Source organism: Prunus avium, chromosome 3 (genome assembly GCF_965620075.1).
Source record: "Prunus avium chromosome 3, drPruAviu1.hap1.1, whole genome shotgun sequence".
Taxonomy (NCBI): Eukaryota; Viridiplantae; Streptophyta; class Magnoliopsida; order Rosales; family Rosaceae; genus Prunus; species Prunus avium.
Genome location: NC_142286.1, coordinates 33437513 through 33464102, shown reverse-complemented (window position 1 = coordinate 33464102; position 26590 = coordinate 33437513). Strand labels below are relative to the sequence as shown.

General features: G+C 38.4%; 4 protein-coding genes across 4 annotated transcripts; all 4 read right to left on the bottom strand.

The window, feature by feature from the left end:
* Positions 1–57: 57 nt before the first annotated feature.
* On the bottom strand, positions 58–5418 carry ATZW10 (centromere/kinetochore protein, putative (ZW10)). Its single transcript, XM_021945423.2, has 14 exons — positions 4683–5418; positions 4364–4501; positions 4001–4174; positions 3588–3749; positions 2798–3031; positions 2583–2720; positions 2022–2114; positions 1809–1904; positions 1353–1481; positions 1164–1241; positions 885–1043; positions 646–793; positions 458–540; positions 58–372 (listed from the first exon to the last, which is right to left on the bottom strand). The coding sequence occupies exons 1-14, from the start codon at positions 5238–5240 to the stop codon at positions 292–294; spliced, it is 2271 nt and encodes a 756-aa protein (XP_021801115.1). The 5' UTR covers positions 5241–5418; the 3' UTR covers positions 58–291.
* Positions 5419–7784: 2366 nt separating this feature from the next.
* Positions 7785–8875, bottom strand: LOC110745340 (uncharacterized). The gene has a single exon (XM_021945419.2). It carries the CDS (start codon positions 8745–8747, stop codon positions 8079–8081), a length of 669 nt encoding a protein of 222 aa, XP_021801111.1. The 5' UTR covers positions 8748–8875; the 3' UTR covers positions 7785–8078.
* Positions 8876–11868: 2993 nt separating this feature from the next.
* On the bottom strand, positions 11869–14597 carry LOC110745348 (GDSL esterase/lipase At2g04570-like). Its single transcript, XM_021945426.2, has 3 exons — positions 14006–14597; positions 12515–13004; positions 11869–12282 (listed from the first exon to the last, which is right to left on the bottom strand). The coding sequence occupies exons 1-3, from the start codon at positions 14369–14371 to the stop codon at positions 12089–12091; spliced, it is 1050 nt and encodes a 349-aa protein (XP_021801118.1). The 5' UTR covers positions 14372–14597; the 3' UTR covers positions 11869–12088.
* Positions 14598–24247: 9650 nt separating this feature from the next.
* Positions 24248–26318, bottom strand: LOC110745347 (GDSL esterase/lipase At2g04570). The gene is made up of 3 exons (XM_021945425.2): positions 25868–26318; positions 24963–25452; positions 24248–24678 (listed from the first exon to the last, which is right to left on the bottom strand). Exons 1-3 carry the CDS (start codon positions 26231–26233, stop codon positions 24485–24487), a joined length of 1050 nt encoding a protein of 349 aa, XP_021801117.1. The 5' UTR covers positions 26234–26318; the 3' UTR covers positions 24248–24484.
* Positions 26319–26590: the final 272 nt, after the last annotated feature.

The following is a 26590-nucleotide window of genomic DNA, read 5'->3' as shown; positions in this document are numbered from 1 at the left end:
TCTTACAATGGGACAAGGGTTTCGAAAAACACCCAGAAATTAAATCAGCACGCCCAGTTTTGAATAAATAAAAAAGCTAATCCTTTCTATTCCTTTTTATATTTTGGAAGAAGAAAAATTGATCCATTTGCTAATACCCCTCATATCGGATCCACAGTGGATAAAACGTGAATCACCTATACATGCTGTAGCTTCTAAGTACATCTCCTTCTAACTATTTCAGAATTTCTCCTTTTGACATCAAAGTAATATCAAAACGGCAATTCCTTGGTTGAAAGTTGAATGGGCCTTTTAAAAGTCGCCATTTATCCTCCCTAAGCATTCTCTTCTCAAAGTTGAATCTTGAAATATGGCCTTGATAAAATCTACCACCTGCAAAAATGAAGAGCTTGTAAAACCAATGAATAACGAACCGCACAGAAAGCCGAACAAAACACGTGCTCTAGTGAAATCATACCTCCAACGACGTAAAACCACAACTGTACAATTGTCCACTTTCCCAGGCTGTTGTAATAGATTTTAGAGGCATGTCTAATAAATCTGAAAAAGAAACACAAAGAAAAAGGGCATTTGGTCTCAGTTTGCAAGACACCTACTAGATCTCTACTGAATCAATAAATTTTCAGCATTAGACAGAAAACTTGCCTGCCAGTTTACGAATTTTACGTAATGAGGGTATGAGATCATCAAGAGTGCAAGTGATACCCTCTTGTGACTTCACTACTTGGAGAGCGGCCAGGGCGTCCAGCAAAGAAATTAGGCTTTCCAGCATCACATGAATCAGTCTTTGAAGCTAGGAGCATAAAAACAATGATTTAGTTAGCTGCAGACATATATACAGCATCAAAAGTACAAGAACCAGATCTATGACTGATTGATTATACCTCTAAAGTTTCTTCTGCTGCCATATCATCCAAAAGAAGTATGTCCTTTGCGACTCTAGAAAAAACGGACTCAAGGACCATACACATGCTTCTCTTGTAAGTTGAAGCCAACAAGAGTGGCTCCCATATCATACGCACCTTCTCCAGAATGAATACAACCTGACCAAGATATGTTTAGCCTTATAGCCACAACTCACTGGAAAGAGAAAGGCACTAAATCCCTTAACACCTATAACAACAAATAATATATGAAAGAAAAACATGCCACATGAAAGTTACCTGATCTATACTGAATTTTGCAGATTGAAATTGTTGCATTTGATGGGTATTCTGGAATCCGTCAGCGCCATCTAGAGCCTAATAAACAAAAAAAAAAATTGCTTAAGTCAAAATGGAAACTGCAAGTTCCTAAAATAAACACAACTTTCTGATTCTTATATGAATTGGAACATTTCAGCAAGATTTTACCTCTCTCAAATTATGAATAACAAGTTTAATTTGTCTCTGAAGTATTTCCTCTGCCATTAGATGAAATCTTGGAGCCATATCAACAAACATAGCATGTTCTTTGATGGAACTTGGAAAGTCTGAGCGATACTGGGGCAAAAAGATAATAATTGTATGAGCCATCAAAAGATTTAGATATTACAAGAAAATTAAAGTTATATGCCCTTTAGGAACTGTTCAGATAAAATGAATTCCCTATTGATGGAATAGCAAATCAGCAATGTGTTGAGATCGTTTACGTTGTGCATCCCAGAAATAGTGGACCGTCATTCTTTGGAACATAATAGAACATATCATTTTTTTGATTGGATAGTGGGACATGATATTATAGATGCATGCATGTGATGCTGTGTTGGTGGTGCGGGAATAGATTCTACAAATTAATAACACGAGCTCATTATGATTGTTCGTGGATACCTCAAAAGCAAGCCCAAGTATCTCTTGAGATAGATAAAGGCAATCATTGTACATAAGAGCAGCAACCTGGTTGATTCCATCAAGCTGCCTTTCTAGCTTCACAAGTCAAGAGAGAAGATTACTAATATAACAATGATGCACAGTTGTGTTTGAAAAAAATTACCAGATGGTTTAGCGGGGCAAGTTTTGTAGTACTAGTTTCCATGTACTAACCTTAACAGGAATCACAACTTCATAGAGAAGTAGAGCATCCCTTGCAGCACGATAGAACTCAAAAGCAACTCTTGGGGATGACAAGCAAACATCCTGCACAAAACCAATCACAGTTGTGGCCTTAAAATAGAACAAATGTAATTTATGAAGAACCATGAGGAAAGATAAGTGCACTTAAGGTAAAATGATTTAATCATTAAAATGAAATCATGATTTCCTTATTACTAGAATATTTCGAGAGATCAGCATATCAATTTTTTCTTACTTTCTAGACCTTGAAAGTTTTTTTTTTGGTTGGAAGTTGTTTCTTTAGGTTCCTTCCCATCTGATCTACAGTTTCAACAATACTTTCTTTTTATACACAATAATGTTAGAGAAAGTATAGTTGATCATGCCTGGCAATTACAGCAAATCATCTAATAAACTTTTTATGACAAGCAAGCAACCTGCTAGCCTTGAGCCACATATTAGTGTTATTTTATGGAGAAAAGTCATTTATTTTTTCTGTTCAACAACATTTAGAGGGGAAAACCAAATAACTATAAATTTTAATCCATATACCTTAAGTGTCTGATGCACTAGCTTCATTAGTTGAATTGCTGCTTTGGACACCACACAACTCTCTGACAGGAATAGCAAGTCAACATGACCTGGAGTTTCGGCAGCAACGCCATCTTTCTTACCATTCCTTGTATACTCCTGTGGAAAATATAGTATTCAAAGGCTAACATATCAATATAGCTACAAATGCATTCAAGACGGTCTTAGAAGCTTACTTGAGGAGCAGCAAAATCACATTGTAGAAGCAGATTTCTAGCTTTTGCCAAGATTTCTGTCTTCTTCCTGGATGCGAAGTGAACCTCGACATTTTCAGCAAAATTGCTCAGTTGGTTATCTTTGTTATCAGATGCTGAAATAAACTTCATTTCCCTTAAAGCAGTCTCAAACTCAGAAGTACATTTGATGATCTTCAGAAAGTCAGCAAGTTTTGAAGCATCTTCAGGGACAACCTGATACAATAAACTTGCATTATTTTTCTTTACCTAATAAAAACAAAAGACAAACAGTATGTCTTCCTATAGCATAGAAATATGCAAAATGAAAAATTTCATGAACCAGATATGCAAGCAACATATTTGATCACGGATAATGACGAAGTAAATTTGAGTACTCAGTAAAAACTCCTTTATTAATAGTGACAAGACATCAGAACCAATTATTATTTTTAACTTATAATGACATCAATAATGGCAAATAATCTGGTTATCATGTAAGCCACTTCGAAAAAGCTAGATGCAACAAACACATCAATAACCATAATAGCAAACATAGTAAAAACTCAGGGCACAACTGTTTTCTCTTTAATTTTTTTTTATCACATTATCTATACACTAATTGAACTGATTGATCAAATGGTGAGATCAATGATAAAATGTCGATTTCCCAGGTCAAACTAAAATCAAATAGTGGACTACTATTCTTAAATTGTTAACGTATATTTATAATAGAGTTCAAATAAACTCGTAGAAAAGGAGGGCAAGGGTGGGAAGAGATAAAAGGAAGAACCTTAGAAAGAAAATTAGAAATAATTAACTCTGAAATCCTTGGCCATGTCAATCTTCCAAAGCATCGAATCCAAGACACATCTTGAAGGCAAATGTGGTTGTTAATAAACTTGATAACCTGAATAATCCCTGAGTAGATAGTCTCACCATCCATTTTTTCAATCTGAAAATCCAAAGGAAAAATGTCAATGCAACAATTAGCAGAATCCGGAGAAGAGAAATTTGTGGAAATCCACTTATTAAATTGAAAAATTAACAGTCTTTCCCGCAAATCAGCTATACAATGCACTGAGGTAAACCCTTTTTTTTTTTTCTTTTCTCACAGATTACATGTTCTGCCATTAAACATTTTCAAGACAAACCATTGGAACAGAAAGAAAAAAAACTTAGACAAGAGTGAGATGCCAAATCTACCTTAGGATCACTTGAAGGTACAATGTTCAGTGTCGCCTCAGTCATTACTTGTGAGTCTGGATTTACTTCTGTCACAAAGGACATAGGAGCTCCAAAATTTAGAGCCGGAGAGATGACATGCTTGATCATCAAGTCGGCAACTTTAGCAAGCCCATAATCCAAAATTCCAACCACCTACAAGATCCCTTTCACAAAATCAGAGAACTGAATTCATTGCAAAGCACATTGCCCTCATTGCGTAAAACCAAAAACCATTTGTAACTGCTGAATTTCGTTTAGTTTTGAACATTACAAGGTTATAATGCGTCTACTTCTACTGTCAATGTTAAACGGAAGGAACAAAAGATCTTGACGTGAACTTACATCCAAAGCTTCCAAAACTGTACGGAGCTCAATCCCATCATTTCCATCGACGCTTAGTACATACTTGACTCGGATTCTATTAGATTCCCGTTCAAACTGCACCGCATTTCCGATGAACCTCACAAGCACCTCTTGAATCTACAAACCGAAACCGAATTCCTCTAAAAAACACAATCACAAAACTCAAATAAAAATCACCACAAAAACAATCACGTTTCACTGGAACAACGCTAATATTTTTTGCCATGAACTTGTTCTTTGATTTTCTCTCATTTTCGCTGATTTTCTCGTCGACCAAACAGAAAGTTATCCCGTTTACCTCCTCAAAGCACTCTGACCACTGTTTCCTCAGCAAGCTGTAAACCACAGGCTCTCTCTCATCAACCCGATCATCGTCAGACACCCTAAGAGCCTTCTTGAGCTCCCTCAGTTCCTCAGCTGTAAATCTCAGCCGCCCATTCCTCAACCCCTCTCTGGCACCCTTCAGCTTCTCACTTATTTCCAGAATTGCCCTCACCAACTCCAACAATCCCTTCTTCTCCCTCACCTCTATCGTCGTGGCGCTCATCTGCTTCATAATCTGCCCGATCTCCACCTCGATCGGACGGTCGGAAATCGAACTCAGAAGCTGACCGACGTCGTCGGAGATTTGATTGGAGCGTGAAACGGCATCGTCGCAGACGGAGAAGAGGTTGGCGAAGTCGTTGTGGTGAGAGAGGAGGTAGGATTGGATTTTCGACTTGATTTGGAGCGAGTGGGAGTCGAGGCGTTGGATAAGGAGGCGGAGATCCGGTGCGGACAGAGGGGTAGTGGGGTCGCTGAGGTCCTGCGCCGACAGGAGCTCTCGGACGTTGATTGAGTCGAACAGGGCGTCCATTTTCGGCGAATCGGACGGCTGCGAGTGCCGGTTGGAGAGACTCGGAGGAGTATGGTCTGCAGCGGGGTGGTGGAAGAAGAAGGAAGAAATGGAGTTGTGGAGGTGTTAGGCGGAGTGTGACAACGTGCGCCGGGCGCGTTGGTGTTGATTTTGGGGCGGGCTGTTACTATCCGCGGGGAGGTTTTTTATTCGGCTATGGGCCTACTGGGCTTAAATGGGCTGATCTTGGGCTTCATATTTCAAAGACCCAACCAAAAAAATCCAAACTTTTCTTAAATTTGAATTTTTTTTCTTTTCGACAATGCGATATTCTAAACTAAACTATACGTATTGTCTTTTTAACAAGCATGCTTAGTCATGGATTAAGAATGTGGTGCGGATAGAGGACGGCATACGTTGCGTGAAAATGACCCAAGTCATGTTGAGTGTGTTTAGGTTTGTTTTGACTTACATTTGTCAAGTTCAACTGTTTTAGTCAAGCTTAATTAGCCACAAGATGATCCCCATTTCATCTTCGTAAGAGCATCCACAGTGGGGGGTGTATTTTTTGGGGTGTAAAGCCACTTTTACATCCTCATTACACCTCCGGGGGGTGTAAATACGCTTTTTGCTCCAATGGGGGGGGTGTATTTTCAGGGGTGTAAAGCCACTTTTCTCCATTTTTCCTCTCCTTTTTGCAGTGGGGTCCCACCTGCAAGAGATGTAAAAAAAGATGTACAATTGCATCTAAATATACATCTCCAAGGTTGTGATGTAATTATACATTCATATACACCCCTCCATTGTGGGTGATTCCGATCACAATGGGTGTATATTTAATATACACCCCCCCACTGTGGATGCTCAAACCATGCAACATCTGATGTTGAGGCAGCGAGGGTTTTGCTTTACTAAATTTCCGGGACCATCGATGACCAATTGAGGGGTCAAATGGGTTGTATTTAACGGGGTGACACTTCGTGTTAAAGAGTTATATTCATATCATATTGTGTCCTTTCATGTTCGTGTTTGTTTTCAAAAGTAGACAATCTTAATTGCGTCCATTAAGTGATCATGTTGAATGTGTCAAAGTTAACCTAAACTAGTTATGATCATTTCGTATTCGAATTGACCCCAAGCTAAGAATTTCAAAAGTAAATTTCTATTATTCTTATTAAACCTATAACTATTATAATTTATACATTAGTTATCAAACAAAATTTCACTTAATTATGAAAACATAAAAAACAATAAAAAGTACTCTTACAATTATACATTTCTCGTACAGTATAATAGACTAGTTATTGAAATGATGAATAATATTCTCTATGTAATAGTTTAACGTGTCAAAATTAAGTTACTAAGGGCTTGTTTGAGAGTGATTCTGGATAGGCCAAAAAGCACTTCTATGGAGAATCACTTCTCCATATAATCACTTTAAGTGATTTTAACTAATTTTATGGAGAAGCACATGAGAGCTGCTTCTTCCCATAATCACTTAAAGTGATTATATGGAGAAGCACGTGAGAGGTGCTTCTTCTCAGAAGTGATTCTAACCTATCCAAAATCACTCCCAAACGAACCCTAAATTTGACACTAACTCAATTTGTTTATCCTTATTGTTTAGGGGTTCGAATCATTTTCGTATATCCGTGTCTAAGTAACGATTAACCCAAACTCACTACTCTTTGTTGTGCTCTAATCCGACCCAAATTAACAGATCTCTCTCATAAAAACAACCTAATTCCAAACTCAGTCCAATCACCAAAACTCCACACCTAAAAGACTAAGCCCACCGCAATGTTAATGGTTTATGTTCGTGCCCGGTTATGAAAGTTGAACTTTTATTTATTAGTTTAATAGTTACAAGGGCATTACTAAATAGGTGCAATGAGCAGCACGCCTGAAAAAACAGATCATTATAGATTTGACAAAAACAAAAGTCTAACTAAAACTTAGACTAATTCACATGTCGATACAAAACAGCATATTCTCTTCCTTGCCAAGCAGTAATGCAGAAATAACCATGAAAGATCCCCTCCTTTTCTCTCATCAATTTAATTTCCATTTTGATTAATTTTGATCACACTTAAAAGAGAGAGAGAGAGAGAAGAAAGAACATTAGAGGAAACAACCTTATTGGACCATGGATGGTCCAAGAAAATTGGCATTTTCAAACGTAGAATTAGAATATCTCGATTCAACGCTGATGATTATTGACCTTTGACCATTTCCACCTCAACCCAGTTACAATCAAACTATTTTATGACTTAAAAAACTTCAAATTAATGATAATTTTATTAAATTAAAACACAGTCTATTTATGGAGAAATACTTACATGAAAGATGATAACATTATTTTGCTATATCCGACCAATCACGATATGCCACGCTTGATAACTTTGTCACCTGGCATTCTATGATTGGTCGGAATAACAAAGCATTGATATATCTGCTACTTATGACTATGGCTGCAACTTGCAATATTCTTAAAAATAAATAAAATAAATAAAAAATCTCCCAAATTAAGCAGAACATAGAGTAAAACATAGTGACCTCAATGCAGAAAGATAAATGCTGCAAAAATGTTATTGCAGATGAATCAAACATTATCAATCTCACAAATGAAGCAAAACACAGATAATTTACAAGAGGAACCCCCTCCCAATAATCCAAAATTCAGCACCAGATTGGAACTTATATCCAATTTAGTAAAACCATCTTGGAAAAAAATACAACAACTAAAAGCAAAACCCAAATTAACAACAGATGGGTAATTTACAAAAAGGGATTAAAAAAATAAAATTGAAACAGGAAAATAATTTGGTAATTAGGAACTTATCTGTGTTGAGGACAGAACTAAGCCCTATTCCAAACACCCCAAATCCTGTCCCCAATGAAACTCACAAGCCTCCTCATGGTCCCCTTCTCCATCCCAACTTCACAGCCTTCATCATTACCAGAGCAATCACCACCGTCCATTTCAACAACAACAACATCTGGGCCCACCTCCACCTCCTTCATCATCACTTGCCCTAATTCCCCAGAACCCATGTGACCATCTCCCCTGCTGCCTTTAATTAATTCATCATCACCAACTTTGTTCATCTTCCTTCTCTCTGCCTTCCTCACCTTTGAGCTCCTCACCTTCTTCTTCTCCACCAGCCTCTCCTCATAAGCCTCTATGATCTCATGTATCAGCTGGCGATTGGGCGAAGCATCCCAGCGCGCCCAAAAGCTCGTGTAGCACCTGAAGCAGTCGCACTGGAACAGAGGAGGGTGCAGGTGGGGACCACCAGCCTCGCCGCCTCTTCTGTTGGGCTCGTGGGTTGTGCAGATTTTGCTGCCTGAGTTGTTGTTGTTGTTGTTGGTGCAGGAGATGAGGTAGGCGAGGACCTGCTTGTCTTCGTCACAGAGGGCTGCGGTTAGGGTGAGAATGGCTGCGGGGAGCAGAGCCAGAGGATCGGCTATGGAGGGCGTCGATGGAGATGGGTGGACTTTGCCTTTCTTGTTGTAGAGCTTTTTCATGGCGGCTGTTGATGTTGTGGGGTTTTTCTTTCTTCTTCTGCCAACGGAGGCTCTGATTTTTTGGTTACAGAAAAAATAAAATGATTTCGTTCAACTTTGAAGGCTGGGCTCTGTTTTCACGTTTTATACCTCTTTGGACTTGTTTCGTGGGAAATAAGGAAGTCAAGTTTAGGAGCTCACGGTGAGAAATAGTATAATACTAGCTTCATAGTGGGCCCATCTAGAGAAAGGATAATGCTAGGGTTAATACATTGTGAATCACCTCTTTAATATAGGTGAGTCCATTGTATTGGTAGGCTCCACTTTTATTAGGAATAGGAAAATGCTAAGTATATCAAATTTTTATACCACATTGTGTACAATATTCGAGTTCAATTTCCCTATTACCAAATTCCTTGTGCCTTCTTATATTCTTTTTAATTTTGTGACACGTGTTCCTTTACTTAACAAAAAATAAACTCTATTAATTTCCCTAATTTTTATTAATATTAATAATAAAAATATCAATACAATATTTTAGAGGTTTTCTTTATGGAGAGGCTGTCTTCATAATAGAGCGATGAGAAGATGAAGGGATGACAAAAACAATTTTTCGATGTTGAGTTACAAGGCTAATGGGTTTTGTACATCAGAGGTTCTGTTGCTGGTGTTGACAAATGGAGTAGAAGCTCGAAGGGTCACCAATGATAGATGGCAAATCTGGCGAAGATCCTTTCGATAACTTTCAGGCGATGAATGAGAGCGGTTTCAACTAGGTTCCATAGATTGGAGCCTCCTGATGCCATTGGTGTAGGTGGCATTACCAGTTGATGTGCGGTGGTCAGAGATCAACGAATGCATTTACAGTCGCCTTGACTTAATGACGTTCTGATTTGATTAATTGAAAAAAAAGCTTGTGAATTTCGGATGGGTTCATCGATGTTGAAGGCGTGTCAAAATTTGCAACGATTCTTTGAGGAATCACATGGAAAATATAGGGAAAATTACTAAAGCACGGAAGAGTGTTGGCTGTGGTAGAGGATATGGAGTGTAGAAGGCAGCGCCGGGTGGGGGTGTGTTTTAGACCAAAAAAATGAGGATATGAGGATTAGACTTTTTTGTTGTTGAAATATTTAGTCATATACCCATTCTTAGCACTAACAACATAGATAAATCCTACACCATTTAGTTTCTATAAACAAACCCAAAAAAAACCTCAACAAATGACGGCTGACCCTATATAATTTAATTATGATTATTAAATTACTTTGATACTCTATTGAGTGTTTTGAGCTTTTTTATGAGGTTAAAAGCTTTTTTGTTATGTTGTAAATGGACTTTGGGTGTGCTTCTAAATTCCATTTCATATAGGGTTTTTTTTAATTTTATAATTTGGGCTCCTATATTGGGTATAATAGTGAATCACCCTCTTTTTTTTCTCCTTAATTTCCTTATTGTTGTTATTAATATTAATAAAAAATTAAGGAAATTAACAAAGTTAACATTATGTTAAGTAAAGAGACACATGTCACAAAACTAATGAGATAACAGGAAAATTGGACTCATAGTACTAATCTTACCACATTTTTATCCCATATTTCGATACCACATGATGTGGCATGTCCATATCATATGTCACATCAATTAAATAAATGAAGTGTATTTTAATAAATAAAATTAGAAAAACAAAAACTAGTATTTTACATGATATGGTATGTACACATTAACTGCCATATCATGTGGTATAAAATTATGGTATAAAAATATGGTAAGATTAATATTATTCATAAATTATTATATGGTATTGAAGTACATTCATGTTGTATAACCTATTCACATGTTAAATATGCGCTTCATCTTGACGGAACAATTTCACAATTAAAAATTATATGCGCGAGCATGCACAAGTAACTGTAGCATAATTAAAATTTAGAGATATTTAGTCATATACCCATTATTAGCACTAAAACTATAAATAAACCCTACACCATTTAATTTCTATAAACAAACCTAAAAAATGACAGCTGACCCTATTGAATTTAATTTTGATTATTAAATTGCTTTGATGCCATATTGAGTGTTTTGGGCTTTTTTATGAAGTTTTGGGGTTACGTTTGTTTTAAGAAATCAATAGCAGTTTTGTAATTTAAAAGAAGTTAAAAGCTTTTTTGTTATGTTGTAAATGAGTTTTGAGTGTGTTTTTAAAGTCCATTTCATATAAATTTTTTTTAAAAAATAATTTGGGCTCCTATTTTGGATATAATAGTGAATCTCCCTAAAATTTAATGTGAAAGTCATGTTACTTCATTGCTAAGTAATAAAGAGTCCTCGATAAAGCCGTCTCCATTAAAAAAAGATAAAAGTTTTCTAAAATATGGAATTTTGACCTAAACTCGAGCAAATAAATTATTACAATTAACCGTGGTGGTGGGATATCATAAATTATTATTGATATCCTTTGTCAAAATATTCGGCAAGTCCAGAAGCAATAAAACAAAGGTGGGGTACGTACTTAGATAATTTTGATGTTCAATTGGACGTTTCTAGAGCTTGCTAGGAGAGGCTCATGCATAATATGGAACATTGGGATTTTATCGTCCTTCCCCACCTTTCTGTTTCAAGAGAAAGCCATGGATGAACATAAACTTCCAAATTATTGATGATCATCAAATTTAGACATAACCAATACATCATCATTGATGATTATGAATCTGATCACTCAGTTTGTCTTGGCATTATTTAACTTGTAATATGAAACTTATATTCCAAATTCCGTCTACAAACACAGGAGACCGAAAAATATTATTATACGGCCACTTCATTTTTTTATAGGCATTTCATCGAACACCTTACCTTTATTTTGTAAAGAAATATAAAAAAAAATCCTTAAATAACGAGAGATGAATAAAATAGAGCCGAGTGTCATAAATAGTTGCCTTATTATGTGAAACCGAGTGTGGTCCACCCTTGTCTGGGCATTGTCCTAGTTCAAGTTGCCTAACTAGGTCCTGGTCCTTCAAATATCAAGTACTTAATTCAAAATTACTTAAATTCATAGCCAACCCTGCCACAACAACGTACTTCCACATAGCATGTTCCTGCTGTTGTCTGTAGGGTACACAAATGTGGGGGGGAAAAACAATTTATATAATGAAAAGTCTGAGATTACTAAGAAATGGGTACAAGTAAGTACTGATATCCCAGGCACCAATTTGATCAAAAGGTTCACAGGCTTTATGCCATTTTTCTGCCAAGTGCCAAAATCATATTTTTCTACCAACATTAGGCTTAATTTCTTAATGTACTATATGTAATGACACTAAAACATAGGACACATACATTGGTCTTGAAATTAAAGAGAATCAAAGAAACTGGGCCAGTACATTTTTCACCACATAATCAGAGATGATATGGTTTGCTTTCTCCGTTGGATGAAATGAATCCCAGAATATATATTTGCTTGCATCTGTGCAGGTGAACATGTTGTTTCGATTGCATGCGTACCCCATTTCAAACATCCCTGTGGCACAGCAAGCCACTGATGTCACCTCAAATCCTGTCAGTCACACGAGAATTTAATCAAACAAATCACAGTTTAACACGTGTACAAATTCTCTAGCTTAAACCGGGGGGAAAAAACTACAAATAAAAATCACATGATATCCACCACCCAAAAGAATGTGAATGCTTAAATGCTAAAGTGAGAAATATGGTGTTCTAAAGTTTTTGTGTAGTGGTTGGGTCAAACATTTGCAACAGAGCACATTTAATACAAGTCACTGGCTTACCATACAAAGAAGGTCTTCTTATCATCTGCAGGAAAATGTAATATGGGTTTGAAAACACAAGTTTGAGACCAGGAAGCTCTTTGTTGAGGTTTATGGTCAAGCCATTCAACTTGCCATTGAACTCCAGAGCCACATTGTTGTAATCTGCAATGCAGTCATTTCCACCCATGAAGTTTGTGGTTCTCTCCAATGGCAAGCACCCCATTGGAGGCAGACCTGCCAGGGAGATTTTCCGAGCTCCGAGATTGTAGAGTTGCTTGATGAAATTTCCTGCAATTCCAATGAGAAGATCTTGGTACTGTTGGATAGAGTATTGGGATGACCGGCCGGGGTATGAGTAGTAGTTTTCCAGGAAGTCATTGGTGCCTAAGCTCATAATGTGCAAAGCTCCATTGATTGTTTCATTTGCTTTGTTTCCTCCAAGATAAAGTCTCAGTTTGTTCTGGTATTCCCTGTAGTACTCCAGTTGCTTCCATAGTGGTATCACAGACTGCAAATTAAGGCAGTGACAAATGATAAACTGGGATTTTCTTAAAAAAAGGAAAATTGAACATGATATTGATGGAATGGACAATGAATGGCTAGTATCGAATATCAATCTACTGTTAAATTTTAGAGAGATGGGTGATTGGCCCACTACTGGCAATATCGATATTGTCCCCAACTTAGCTACCTACAAAGCCTAGTAAGTATGAGGTTGTATCACAAAGGCCTTGGTTATATTAGTAGTGGAACCATTCATTATATTTTGTATTTTATTTAGTCAAGTTTCCGATGAGGGACTCATATTCTTCAACACGCCCCGTCATGTGGGACTACCATATAGTGGGCCACGCGTGAACATCATGTATTGAGTAAGGAGTAAGGGTAAACATTCAAGCCCAACATATGAATACCACATGCTGAGTAAGAGGTAAGGGTAAAGGCCCAATAATTCAGGCCCTATCAATAAACCCGCTATGATACCATGTTAAATTTCATAGAGACGGGTCATCGGCCCACTACTAAAAACATCGATATTGTCCCCAACTTATCCACCTACAAAGCCCAATACGTGTGAGGTTTTATTACAAAAGGCCTCGATTGTATTAGTAGTGAAACCATTCATTATATTTTGTATTTTATTTAGTCAAATTTCCGATGTGAGACTCATATTCTTCAACATTTACAATACAACATTAATTGTCGATATTTAGGTGATATTAATTACTAAGTATTAATCACATGTTTGTCCACAAAATATTGTCAAAATATCGAGAATAATGCACTAGGTACTATAGATTCGTAGCCCATCTGATTTTTATTTTTTATTTTTTTATACAAGAGGTAATATTAAATTAATTTAATTTATGGGGAGGAATAGTTTCGAACTTAAGTGCAAAGAAGTGAGCTCACTGTCCTGGCCAACTGACATAACCCATATTTGTAGCCCATCTGATATTAAATGTGTGCGAGACAAGAGAAGCTTTATACTAAATATTTGGTACTTACCAGCACATCTGAAGTTGCAGTATCATAGCCAGTCCCAGCAGAAGCAAAGGTGACACCAATGGCAAAATCTGATATGTTATAGGAAGGATCCAAGTAGGCAGGTATGAATGGTCTGAGTCCAAGAGCCTGGGAGATGAAATCTGTAGGCACTCTGCCGTTGGAGAACCTCCCAGTCGGCTTGCCACCGGAAAAGTCCCGGCCATAAGGCTGAAAGTTGCTCCTGGCAATTGTGGGAATCTGGTTGTTGTTCCCGGCATCAACCGAAGAGTCCCCGAACACAACAACTGCTGGGACTTTGGCAGTAATTCTGGTGACTAGCAACAGGCATTGAGCTAGAAGAAGCCATGAAATGTGCAAGTTTGCCATGTTCAGCTGTTTTGCTTTTTAATTATTTGTGTGCAGATGTGTGTGTAAACCGAACAACCTTGGACATGGGTTGAGGAAGGGGGCTTTGTCATGTATAAATAATATTGGTTGGAACATAAATACAAAGGATTGAATTAAAAGGCATTGGGGTAGAGAGAAGTTGTTGGGAATTTAAATTGCTGCTAATAGATTTCTAGACAGAGAGAAGAAAAAAATCTTTGCTTGGCAAGAGACGGATGTACCATTAATTCCATTGCATTACTATGGAGCAATTAATATAGGATCAAGAAATGAAAAATATCAAATTAATTGTGGAGGTGATATGTCTGCAGGTAGAATATTATGTCAAACTAATTTATTTGTACTGTACGAATTTCGGAGAAAAATGAAACCATTCACTCACTCATCCGCTTATATTTTCTGACTGATGAAAAATCACGTAGTTTTCAAAATTATAGTTAACAATTTGAGAAAGATAATTAGTACTAATTTTGACCATAAGCATGATATATTTATTTTTCCAATTGATGTTGGAAGAGATTCAAGTTCGACTTCTCCCCACACCATGATCCCAACCACCCCAGTCCCGTTAATGAGAAAAAAAAAGGGAGAAAAGAAAACCAAACTCAAGCCAGTTGCACAGGAGGACCAAATATATTGTTGTACCAATAAATGTTGTATCATTTTCATTGACGTGGATGGATTTTGTATACACTAACGAATTATTTATGTCTACCTACCTATACAAACGTAGGAAAAATATACCCCTACCTATAGGCATAAAGCCATATTTAGTGGCAAATTATTGAAACTCATAAACCAAAACTCAATCCATTTGGCATTATCAAATCTTTCCTATACATCATGTTGATTGGATTTTTTTTCACATGCATGAAGATCATATTAGATATGGCCCTCAACTTTTAAGCTAGAGATTTGGAGAGCAAATAAGACTGCATTGGCCTTCACAACTACTCACCGAAAAATGCAGCCAAATGTGGAAAGTGAGTGAGGCAGAAGAGAGCTGTGTGAGTTAATTTAAAACATATCATGTGGTTGCCAACCCCCAAGAAAATGGCCAGTTCCTTTCAAACTTGACTTGGGTTTTTAAAGCTCTTCCCAACAGAATTGGAGGTGCTAAAGTTTTGTGATTAAATACATGCCTCATTTTCATGTCTTTGGAAAATTAGTTGTAATGTCCCCGAGCCTCAACTTCTAGTTCCACTATTATCTATCTAGTTTAGTTTTGGCCATACATACACGTTTGATATGTAATGATGGATGGGATTGATCACAGAAGAAAAGGAAAAGAAAAGAAGGTGATATTTGATCTCAATTCTTTTATTTAGCTTTCATACTCCAACAAATCTGCCAGCTTACTTTTATGACATTGGGTTGGGGACCAATGCCCAAAAATACCACAGATTTTGCTGCCTGAGTTGTTGTTGTTGTTGTTGGTGCAGGAGAGATGAGGTAGGCCAGGACCTGCTTGTCTTCGTCGCAGAGGGCTGCGGTTAGGGTGAGAATGGCTGCGGGGGCTGGCGATGGAGATGGGTAGACTGTTGAAGAAAAAAAAAAATGGCTCAATTAAAAGATACAAAAATGAAGACAAGCGACCGGTCGCAGGTTATGGGCGACCGGTCGGTTTCAGGCAGATTGCAAAGTCTGAATTGGTTTTCAACTCTGTGCCAAAGCGACCGGTCGCAAGGTATCTGCGACCGGTCGTAAGGTATCCGCGACCGGTCGCAAGGTATCCGCGACCGGTCGCCCCGACTTTGCTGTTTCAGTTTTCTACGCGTTTTCAAGTCTTCCTTTGTGTGCTATCACTTTCTATCGACTTGCAAGGATATTTCTGATCAATTCTGAGATATTAGAAGGTGGCAAGCAGCTGGAAAGATGGGGAGAACACTTTGGCAAATTGATGACTTGCTTCAATGAGTGAATACTCTCTTGGTTCAAGAGATATATGGCAGCTATCATCCATTGTTCCCTTGCTTTGTGAGCTGCCAAGAACAGGTGTCTAAAGTTATATAACTAAAGCAAGAACGTGCAGAACTTAATGATACCTTATCTTGGAGTCCAAAGGCCTATATAAGAGGGAAGAGGAAGCAAGAGAACATTAAGTTGTTAAGAGCATAATTTTGTGCAAAGTATAGAGAGTTGTAGAGAAGCTGGAAACTTATAAGTTCAGAAAATACCAAGGGGAGAGCAAGAGAGTTCTCTAAGTGTATCAAGTTGTTGAGCAAGGGTGAGAGAGAAACAGATTGTGAGGGTAGATTTCTAAGGGGGTTTCCTTCTTTGTAAACCAAAGTTGTAATCTATCTTCATTAGTGAAAGTTCTCAAGGAGATCACCAAAGAGGAAGTAGGCATTTGGCTGAACCTCTATAAACACTTGTGTCATTTCTATTTGGTTAAATTTCTGTGTGTGTGTAAGACTCATCCATCATAGAGTTTGTCACAAAGTTCATCAACAACAAGGTCCTAAGGGGAAGTGAGTTAGTCTTAATTCACAACAAGTGGTATCAGAGCTGTGTTTTGGCAGCTGGGCTAGTTCTTTTTGGAGTGCTAGTGTGTTGAAGATGACAAGTGAACAAGAAGCTGAGAGTGGTAGTAGTTCACAGCATGTGAAGCATCCACAGGCAGCAAGCATGAAGGTGGAGCTAAAGCCTTTCACAGGCAAGGAGAACTTCACCCTTTGGCAACGAAGGATGAGGTCTGCTCTTACACAACAACATCTCCATGTTGTGTTAGTTGGCAAGGAAAAGAAGCCAGCAGACATGAAAGATGAGGAGTGGAGTGTACTTGACGAGTTAGCCAGAGGAGCCATCGAAAACTACCTCTCCGATGATGTGCTCATCAACGTGTTGAAGGATACAGCGAAGCAAACATGGGAGAAGCTCGAAGAGATGTTTGCAGGGAAGTCGCTGTCCAACAAGCTCTTCCTAAAGGAAGAACTCCTAAATCTGAAGATGGAAGAAGGAGGTAATCTAATGGAACATTTAAGTAGTTTCAATAGATGTGTTGCTGATTTGCAAAGGATGGAAGTTATTTATAGTACGGAGGATAAGGCACTTATGTTGCTAACATCCTTACCTCCGTCCTATAAACACTTCCGAACCACTCTTATGTTCGGGAAGGTCACTCTGGATTTTGAGCCGGTGCTACAAGACATCATGACGCACCATAGGATGGCTCAACGTTCTGGAGAAAACTCTCAAGGTGAAGGTCTATTTGCTAAGACCGATGAGAGGGGTCGTTCAAAGAGGCGTGAAGGCAAGAAAGGCAACAAAGGAAGATCAAAATCCAAGGCGAAAGAAGGTTGTTTCGAGTGTGGGTCAAAGGAGCACTGGAAAAGGAATTGCCCCATATGGAAGGAGAAGAAAAACAAAGGGAAGAATGCAGCAAACACAGCTGAAGAAGTCACGGAAAGTGATGGTGAGCTTTTATGTGTTAATGGCCATGTTAAGACTAATACATATGCTAATTCTTCAAGGTGTTTCTCTTCCGATTGGATTTTGGATTCCGGGTGCTCATACCATATGTGCTCAAACAAGGAGTGGTTTGACACATATGAGAAAGAAGAAGGTGGCGAAGTTGTGATGGGGAATGGCTCGGTTTGTAGAGTCATAGGCAATGGTACAATCAAGATAAAGATGCATGATGGGACGGTTAGGACGCTTGGAATGGTAAGGCATATTCCAAAGTTGCGTAAGAATCTTATTTCCCTTGGAACTCTTGATAAGAATGGTTATTCTGTTAAGGCTAATGGAGGGAAAATCATAATCTCAAAAGGTTCACTTGTGGTTATGAAAGGAGAAGTTCAACCTAATTGTCTATATAGATTGTGTGGTACAACAATAACAGGTGGAGCAGCTGTGTCCACAAGCAGAGACTCGGAGGATGAAACTCAGCTTTGGCATTTGAGGCTAGGGCACATGAGTGAGAGGGGCATGCAGGAACTACACAACCGAAAGTTGTTGAAAGGTGTTCAAAGCTGCAAGCTGGAGTTCTGCAAATTTTGTACCATGGGAAAGCAATCAAAAATAGCTTTCAAGCTGCGAGACAAAGAAGAAGGAAGCACAGGGGTGTTAGATTATATTCACTCGGATGTATGGGGGCCATCACCGGTTAAATCAAAGGGTGGAGCTCGCTATTTCGTGACTTTCTTGGATGATTTTTCCAGGAAGGTTTGGGTCTACTTCATGAAGGAGAAATCTGAGGTCTTCACCAAATTCAAAGTGTGGAAGGCGGAAGTGGAAAATCTAACCGGAAGAAAAATCAAGATCCTAAGGAGTGACAATGGTGGTGAATATAATGGCAATGAATTCCTTGAGTTTTGCAGAAACGAAGGCATAAAGAGGCACTTTACCGTGAAGAAGACGCCCCAACAAAATGGAGCTGCGGAAAGGATGAATAGAACTATCATGGAGCGTGAGAGATGTATGAGGATTCATGCAGGATTGCCCGAATCATTTTGGGCGGAGTCAGTTAACCACGCTGCCTATTTGGTTAACCGATCACCTTCAAGAAATCTTGAGTTCAAATGTGCAGAGGAGGTATGGTCAAATAAGTCAATAGATTTAACTAATCTTAAAGTGTTTGGATGCAGTGCATTTGCACTTATTCCTAGTGATGAAAGATCCAAGTTGAAGCCTAAGTCACTTGAGTGTATTTTCATCGGCTTCGAGAGCGGTGTGAAGGGCTACAAGCTATGGGATCCAGTAAACCACAAGAAGATACTCAGCAGAGATGTTGTGTTTGATGAAAAGACCATGCCTATGAACAAAGTCAAGAATTCAGAAGCAAAGGAGGATGTTGTTGGGAGAGAAACAATCATTGAAGTTCCACTCAAAAGGATGTCAAGGAAGACTTCACAAAAACAGCCAATTGAAGACGTTCAGGAGGAGGAGGAGTCTGACATAGAGGAGGAAGAAGCTGGGCAATATCAACAACAAACTCAAGAAGAAGAAGAGGCTCAAGATCAGGTGGAGCCGTCATCTATAGCTCGGTCCAGGCCCAAGAGAACCATCAAACCACCTCAAAGGTTTGGATGGGACACGGACTCAGTTCACTATGCCCTAAATGCAAGTGAAGAAGAACCAACCACGTTCCAAGAAGCTGTTGAGAATGAAGAGCGGGAAGGTTGGATGGAAGCTATGATGCAAGAGATGGAATCTCTACACCGAAACTCAGTTTGGGAGTTAGTTCCTAAACCCAAAAATCGCAAGGTTATTGGCTGCAAATGGGTGTTTAGGAAGAAAGAAGAAAAGCATGAGAAGGTAGCCACCATGTTCAAAGCTAGATTGGTGGCCAAAGGATACTTGCAAAAGGAGGGAGTTGATTATGATGAAATCTTCTCACCGGTGGTGAAACATACTTCTATACGGCTGCTACTCTCCATAGTAGCTCAAGAGAACATAGAGGTGGAGCAAATGGATGTGAAGACTGCTTTCCTCCATGGAGACTTGGAGGAAGACATCTACATGAGCCAACCTCAAGGGTTCATTGAAGCAAACAAGGAAAATCTGGTTTGCAGGTTGAAGAAGTCTTTATACGGGCTGAAGCAATCTCCAAGGCAGTGGAATAAGTGCTTCGATTCTTTCATGATGAAGATTGGATATAGAAGATGTGAATCAGATTGCTGTGTATATAGTCATGCATTTAAGGATGGTAACTTCATCCTTTTACTTCTTTATGTTGATGACATGCTAATTGCATGTAGAGATATGTCAAAAATCCAGGAATTGAAGATATTGCTTGGAAAGGAGTTTGACATGAAGGATCTAGGCTCTGCACAAAAGATCCTAGGAATGGAGATAAGGAGAGACAGAAACGCAGGCAAGCTATGGCTATCACAAAGTAAGTACATTTCCAAAGTACTTGAAAAATTCAATATGATGGATTGCAAGCCTGTGTCTACTCCTTTGGCGGAGCATTTCAAATTAAGTGCGCAGGAATGTCCTTCTACGGATGATGAGAAGGAAGAAATGAGCAAAGTTCCATATGCAAGCTTGGTAGGGTGTCTCATGTATGCAATGGTTTGCACACGCCCCGACTTAGCTCAAGCCGTAAGTGTGGTGTCAAGATACATGGCGAATCCGGGTAGACTTCATTGGACAGCAGCGAAGTGGATTCTCAGGTACTTGAAGGGCTCAAGGAGGCTTGGGATATTGTTTGAAAAACAACAAGGTAATGCATGTGTTTCAGGGTATGTAGATTCTGACTATGCAGGGGATTTAGACAAGAGGAGATCCACCACGGGATATGTCTTCATTTGTGGTGGAGGACCGATTAGTTGGAGAGCGGTGTTGCAATCGGTTAGTGCCTTGTCTACTACAGAGGCGGAGTATATGGCGCTCACGGAAGCTTCGAAGGAAGCGGTGTGGCTGAAAAGATTGGCTAAGGAATTCGGGATAGCCCAAAACTTGGTGGTGATACAAAGTGATAGTCAAAGTGCAATCTACCTAGTGAAGAATCAAGTATTTCATGGAAGATCTAAGCACATTGATGTCCGATACCACCGGATAAGGGATTGGGTGAAAGATGGAGACGTCATGATAGAGAAGGTTCATACAACGGAGAACCCTTCAGATTGTCTAACAAAGCCAGTCACAACATCAAAGTTCAAGCATTGTTTGGGCTTGCTCAATCTTGTTCCATGCTAAAGATTGAGGTGGAGTTCTTGAGAGTTATCCGGACGATTCTCAAGAAAGCAAAGATGTCCTGGAAAACCAATGATGTCCACAAGGAGTTTTAATCTCGCCATGGTGGAGATTGTTGAAGAAAAAAAAAATGGCTCAATTAAAAGATACAAAAATGAAGACAAGCGACCGGTCGCAGGTTATGGGCGACCGGTCGGTTTCAGGCAGATTGCAAAGTCTGAATTGGTTTTCAACTCTGTGCCAAAGCGACCGGTCGCAAGGTATCTGCGACCGGTCGTAAGGTATCCGCGACCGGTCGCAAGGTATCCGCGACCGGTCGCCCCGACTTTGCTGTTTCAGTTTTCTACGCGTTTTCAAGTCTTCCTTTGTGTGCTATCACTTTCTATCGACTTGCAAGGATATTTCTGATCAATTCTGAGATATTAGAAGGTGGCAAGCAGCTGGAAAGATGGGGAGAACACTTTGGCAAATTGATGACTTGCTTCAATGAGTGAATACTCTCTTGGTTCAAGAGATATATGGCAGCTATCATCCATTGTTCCCTTGCTTTGTGAGCTGCCAAGAACAGGTGTCTAAAGTTATATAACTAAAGCAAGAACGTGCAGAACTTAATGATACCTTATCTTGGAGTCCAAAGGCCTATATAAGAGGGAAGAGGAAGCAAGAGAACATTAAGTTGTTAAGAGCATAATTTTGTGCAAAGTATAGAGAGTTGTAGAGAAGCTGGAAACTTATAAGTTCAGAAAATACCAAGGGGAGAGCAAGAGAGTTCTCTAAGTGTATCAAGTTGTTGAGCAAGGGTGAGAGAGAAACAGATTGTGAGGGTAGATTTCTAAGGGGGTTTCCTTCTTTGTAAACCAAAGTTGTAATCTATCTTCATTAGTGAAAGTTCTCAAGGAGATCACCAAAGAGGAAGTAGGCATTTGGCTGAACCTCTATAAACACTTGTGTCATTTCTATTTGGTTAAATTTCTGTGTGTGTGTAAGACTCATCCATCATAGAGTTTGTCACAAAGTTCATCAACAACAAGGTCCTAAGGGGAAGTGAGTTAGTCTTAATTCACAACATAGACTGCGCCTTTCTTGTTGTAGAGCTTTTCATGGCGTCTGTTGATGTTTATGGGGTTTTTCTTTCTTCTTCTGCTAATGAGTCTCTGCTTTTTTCACGTTTTACCCTATTTCTTTCGACTTGTATCGTGGGAATAACGGGGGAACTAAAGTGTAATGAACTCACGGTGAGAAATAGTATAATACTAGCTTCAGAGTGGGCTCATCTAGAGAAATACTAGTTTCGGTAATTTTCAGAAATTATTATATGGTATTAGAATACAGTCATATGATATAATCTGTTTATGTATCATAATATAGGTGGATGACATCTGAAAAATAAATATGCGCTTCATTTGGCCGAACAATTGAACTGTTAGAAATTATATTTGCAAACATACATGATTGATCGTAGCATAACTCAAATTTTAATAGGGTGTTGTTAAACAAACCCTAAAATTAATTGGGTGTTTACAATTCAATATATCCTTTTTGGTCATTTTATATTAGAGTAAATTAGTAATTCAATAAATAGTTCGATAGTAGGGTGTGCTATATTAATTTTAGATTCATTTAACAACACCCTTTTAATAACATGTAAAAATTTGCACATGGGGTGGCACCACAGTGGAAAAGTGAGCCAAATTCTCCCCCACCCCTGAAGTGCATCCGGGTTCGATTTACGTATGAGATAATCTTAAGACAATCCGATATAATGCTTCCCCTTCCTTTCCTTAGCGAATGATGAAAAAAAAAAAAATTATAACACCTAAAAATTTAATGTGCAAGTCATGTTACTTCATTGCTAAGTAATAAAGAGTCCTCAATAAATAGAGCCGTCTTCATTATAAAAACATTTGATAAAGCTTTCTAAAATAGGGAGTTTTCAACCATACTAAATTATTACAATTAACCACATGTGAGGCGTGAGCATTATTGATATCCTTGTCAATAATATTCGACAAGTCCAATCCAAAAGCAATAAAACAAAGTTGGGGTACGTACTTAGATACGTTTTATGTTCATCTGGAATTCTAGAGCTATGGCTAGGAGAGATCATGCATAATGTGGAACATTTTGATTTTGTCGTCTTTCCCCCACCTTTCTGTTTTAAGCGAAAGGCCATGGAGGAACATAAACTTCCAATTTGATGATCTAAAAGCATGTCCAGTGGGTAGGCGTAAATTTGGGGGTGTTTTACATCCTTTTTATATTTCCGGCGGATGTAAATCATGATTTTGCTTCAATGAGAGGAGATGTAAATATGAAAATGTAAATTTGGTTTTCTTGTATTAACTTGTTTTTATATTAGATTTTCTTGTGTGTTAATTGTTTCTTATGTTAAGTTTAATTATTTTTTCCAAACAAATCGACCTAATTTTTTTTAAATTCTAATAAGATTAAGAAAATAACATTGTATGAGATCCTAGGGATCTCACTTGCAGGTGCGCATATAAGGCGTATAATTATTTTCTTCATCAACATTCTCTCCAATTTTCTTTTTCGTGGATCTCACTTGCAAAAGATGTTGAAATAGTAATAGATGTACAATTGTATTTTATTTCCCATCTCCGATGAGAAATATAAATTTACACCCTCTTACACCTTCTCCTTACAGAGGATTCCGGTAGCGAAATGTGTATATTTGACATACACCCCTTTATATACCCTTCCATTGCCGATGCTCTAACCAATCAATCCTCATTGATAAATATGATCACTGAGCTTGTCTAGGCATTATATAACTTGTAGTATTAAACTTATATTCCAAAATCCCCTCAGCAAATAAGGGATCTGTGGATTTTTCTTTGTGGGGGTAGAAAAATATATTACCATTACCACATGCCCACGTCAATTTTTATAGGCATTTCATCAAGCACATTACCCTTATTTTAAAGAAATATCAAGAAAACCCTAAATAACGAGGGATCAATGAAAAAGAGCGAGTGTCGTAAATAGCTTGCCTTATTATGCGACACCAAGTGTGGTCCACCCTTGTGAGGGCATTGTCTATGTCTAGTTCCAATTGCCTAACTAGGTCCCAGCCCTTCAAATTACAGTACTTATACTAGAGCCCTTAATTCAAATTACTTAAATTTTTAGCCAACCCTGCCACAATGTACTTCCACATAGTGTGTTGCTGCTGTTGCCTGTAGGGCACAAAAATTTGGGGGAAAAAAAGAATTATATCATGAAAACTGAGGGTTACTAAAGAAATGGGTACAAGTACGTATTGACATCCCAGGCACCAATTTGATCATAGGTTCACAGGCTTTATGCCATTTTTCTGCCAAGTGTCAACATCATATTTTTCTACTAACATCATTCTTTATGTCTTACTGTATTATATATAATGAACACTAAAACATAGGACACATACAATAGCCTTGAAATTGAAGAGAATCAACGAAACTGGGCCAGTACATTTTTCACCACATAATCAGAGATTATATTATTTGCTTTCTCTGTTGGATGAAATGAATCCCAGAATATATATTTGCTTGCATCCGTGCAGGTGAACATGTTGTTTCGATTGCATGCGTACCCCATTTCAAACATCCCTGTGGCACAGCAAGCCACTGATGTCACCTCAAATCCTGTCAATCATACAAAAATTTAATCAAACAAATCACAGTTTAACACGTGTACAAATTCTCTAGCTTAAACCGGGGAGAAGAAAGTAAAAATAAAAACTATAAAGAAAAATCACATGATAACCGCCACCCAAAGAATGTGACTACTTAAATGCTAAAGTGAGAAATATGGTGCTCTAAAGTTTTTGTGTAGTAGTTGGGTCAAACATTTGCAGCAGATCACAGACTTAATATAACTCACTGACTCATCTGAAAAAATAAAAAATAAATATAACTCACTGACTTACCATACAAAGAAGGTCTTCTTATCATATGCAGGAAAATGTAATATGGGTTTGAAAACACCAGTTTGATCCCAGGAAGCTCTTTGCTCAGGTTTGTGGTCAAGCCCTTCAACTTGCCATTGAACTCCAGAGCTACATTGTTGTAATCTGCAATGCAGTCATTTCCACCCATGACGTTTGTGGTTCTCTCCAATGGCAAGCACCCCATCGGAGGCAGACCTCCGAGGGAGATTTTACGGGCTCCGAGATGGTAGAGTTGCTTGATGAAATTTCCTGCAATTCCAATGAGAAGATCTTGGTATTGTTGGATAGAGTATTGGGATGACCGGCCAGGGTATGTGTAGTAGTTTTCCAGGAAGTCATTGGTGCCTAAGCTCATAATGTGCAAAGCTCCATTGATTGTTTCGTTTGCCTTTATTCCTCCAAGATAAAGTCTTAGTTTGTTCTGATATTCCTTGTAGGACTCCAGTTGCTTCCATAGTGGTATCACAGACTGCAAATGATGAACCGGGATTTTCTAAAAATATGAAAAATTGAAAAGACACTTGGCTTGGCTAGTATCGAGTATCAATCTACAGTACACCATTGTGGATATTTAGGTGATATTAATTACTAAGTATTGACCAACTGTTTGCAGAGTATCCACAAAATATTGTCAAAATATCGAGAATGTACCAAATACTGTAAATTGGTAGCCCATTTATTTAGGTTTTTTTAATTATAAATTTTTTTTTTATACACATGGTAATCTACTCTAAATTAATCTAATTTAGAGGAAAGGGGATTCGAACTTGGGAGCAAAAAGCGGACTCACTGCCCTGACTAACTGGCTAACTGACGTAACCCATATTTGAGATTATATGTGTGTGAGATAGAGAAGCGCTTTATACTAAATATTTGGTACGTACCAGCACATCTGAAGTTGCAGTATCATAGCCAGTCCCAGCAGAAGCAAAGGTGACACCAATGGCAAAATCTGATATGTTATAGGAAGGATCCAAGTAGGCAGGTACGAATGGTTTGAGTCCAAGAGCCTGGGAGATGAAATCTGTAGGCACTCTGCCATTGGAGAACCTCCCAGTTGGCTTGCCACCGGAAAAGTCCCGGCCATAAGGCTCAAAATTGCTTCTGAGAATTGTGGGAATCTGGTTGTTGTTTCCTGCATCCACCGAGGAGTCCCCGAACACGACGACTGCAGGGACCTTGGCACTAATTCTGGTGACTAGCAACAGGCATTGAGCTAGAAGAAGCCATGAAATGTGCAAGTTTCCCATGTTTCAGCTGTTTTGCTTGTTAATTATTGTGTGGAACAGAACAACCCTGGACATGGGTTGAGGAGGGGGGACTTGTCATGTATAAATAATATTGGTTGGAACATAAATACAAAGGTTTGAATTAAAAGGCATTGGGGTAGAGAGAAGTTGTTGGGAGTTTAAGTTGCTGTAGTACTTTACTGAGGTTGGTCCAGAAGATTGCTGAGGTTGGCTTTTCACACACAAGAAAAAAAATCTTTGCTTGGCAAGGGATGTATGTATCATTTATTGGTCCATTGCATTACTATGGAACAATTAATCTTTGGTGGCCAAATATATCAAATTAATTGTAGAGGTGATATTTCTGCAGATAGAATA

What these genes read in the sequence shown, in the direction of transcription:
- LOC110745348 (XM_021945426.2), bottom strand. Translation starts at nt 14,371, where the DNA reads ATGGCAAACTTGCACATTTCATGGCTTCTTCTAGCTCAATGCCTGTTG. An exon ending in CTGCAACTTCAGATGTGCTG is followed by an intron (nt 13,005 to 14,005) that starts GTAAGTACCAAA and finishes CTTAATTTGCAG; the next exon opens with TCTGTGATACCACTATGGAA. An exon ending in AAGAAGACCTTCTTTGTATG is followed by an intron (nt 12,283 to 12,514) that starts GTAAGCCAGTGA and finishes TGTGACTGACAG; the next exon opens with GATTTGAGGTGACATCAGTG.
- LOC110745347 (XM_021945425.2), bottom strand. Translation starts at nt 26,233, where the DNA reads ATGGGAAACTTGCACATTTCATGGCTTCTTCTAGCTCAATGCCTGTTG. An exon ending in CTGCAACTTCAGATGTGCTG is followed by an intron (nt 25,453 to 25,867) that starts GTACGTACCAAA and finishes CATCATTTGCAG; the next exon opens with TCTGTGATACCACTATGGAA. An exon ending in AAGAAGACCTTCTTTGTATG is followed by an intron (nt 24,679 to 24,962) that starts GTAAGTCAGTGA and finishes TATGATTGACAG; the next exon opens with GATTTGAGGTGACATCAGTG.
- ATZW10 (XM_021945423.2), bottom strand. Translation starts at nt 5,240, where the DNA reads ATGGACGCCCTGTTCGACTCAATCAACGTCCGAGAGCTCCTGTCGGCG. An exon ending in CAGCAGAAGAAACTTTAGAG is followed by an intron (nt 794 to 884) that starts GTATAATCAATC and finishes TTATGCTCCTAG; the next exon opens with CTTCAAAGACTGATTCATGT. An exon ending in GTGGTTTTACGTCGTTGGAG is followed by an intron (nt 373 to 457) that starts GTATGATTTCAC and finishes TCATTTTTGCAG; the next exon opens with GTGGTAGATTTTATCAAGGC.
- LOC110745340 (XM_021945419.2), bottom strand. Translation starts at nt 8,747, where the DNA reads ATGAAAAAGCTCTACAACAAGAAAGGCAAAGTCCACCCATCTCCATCG.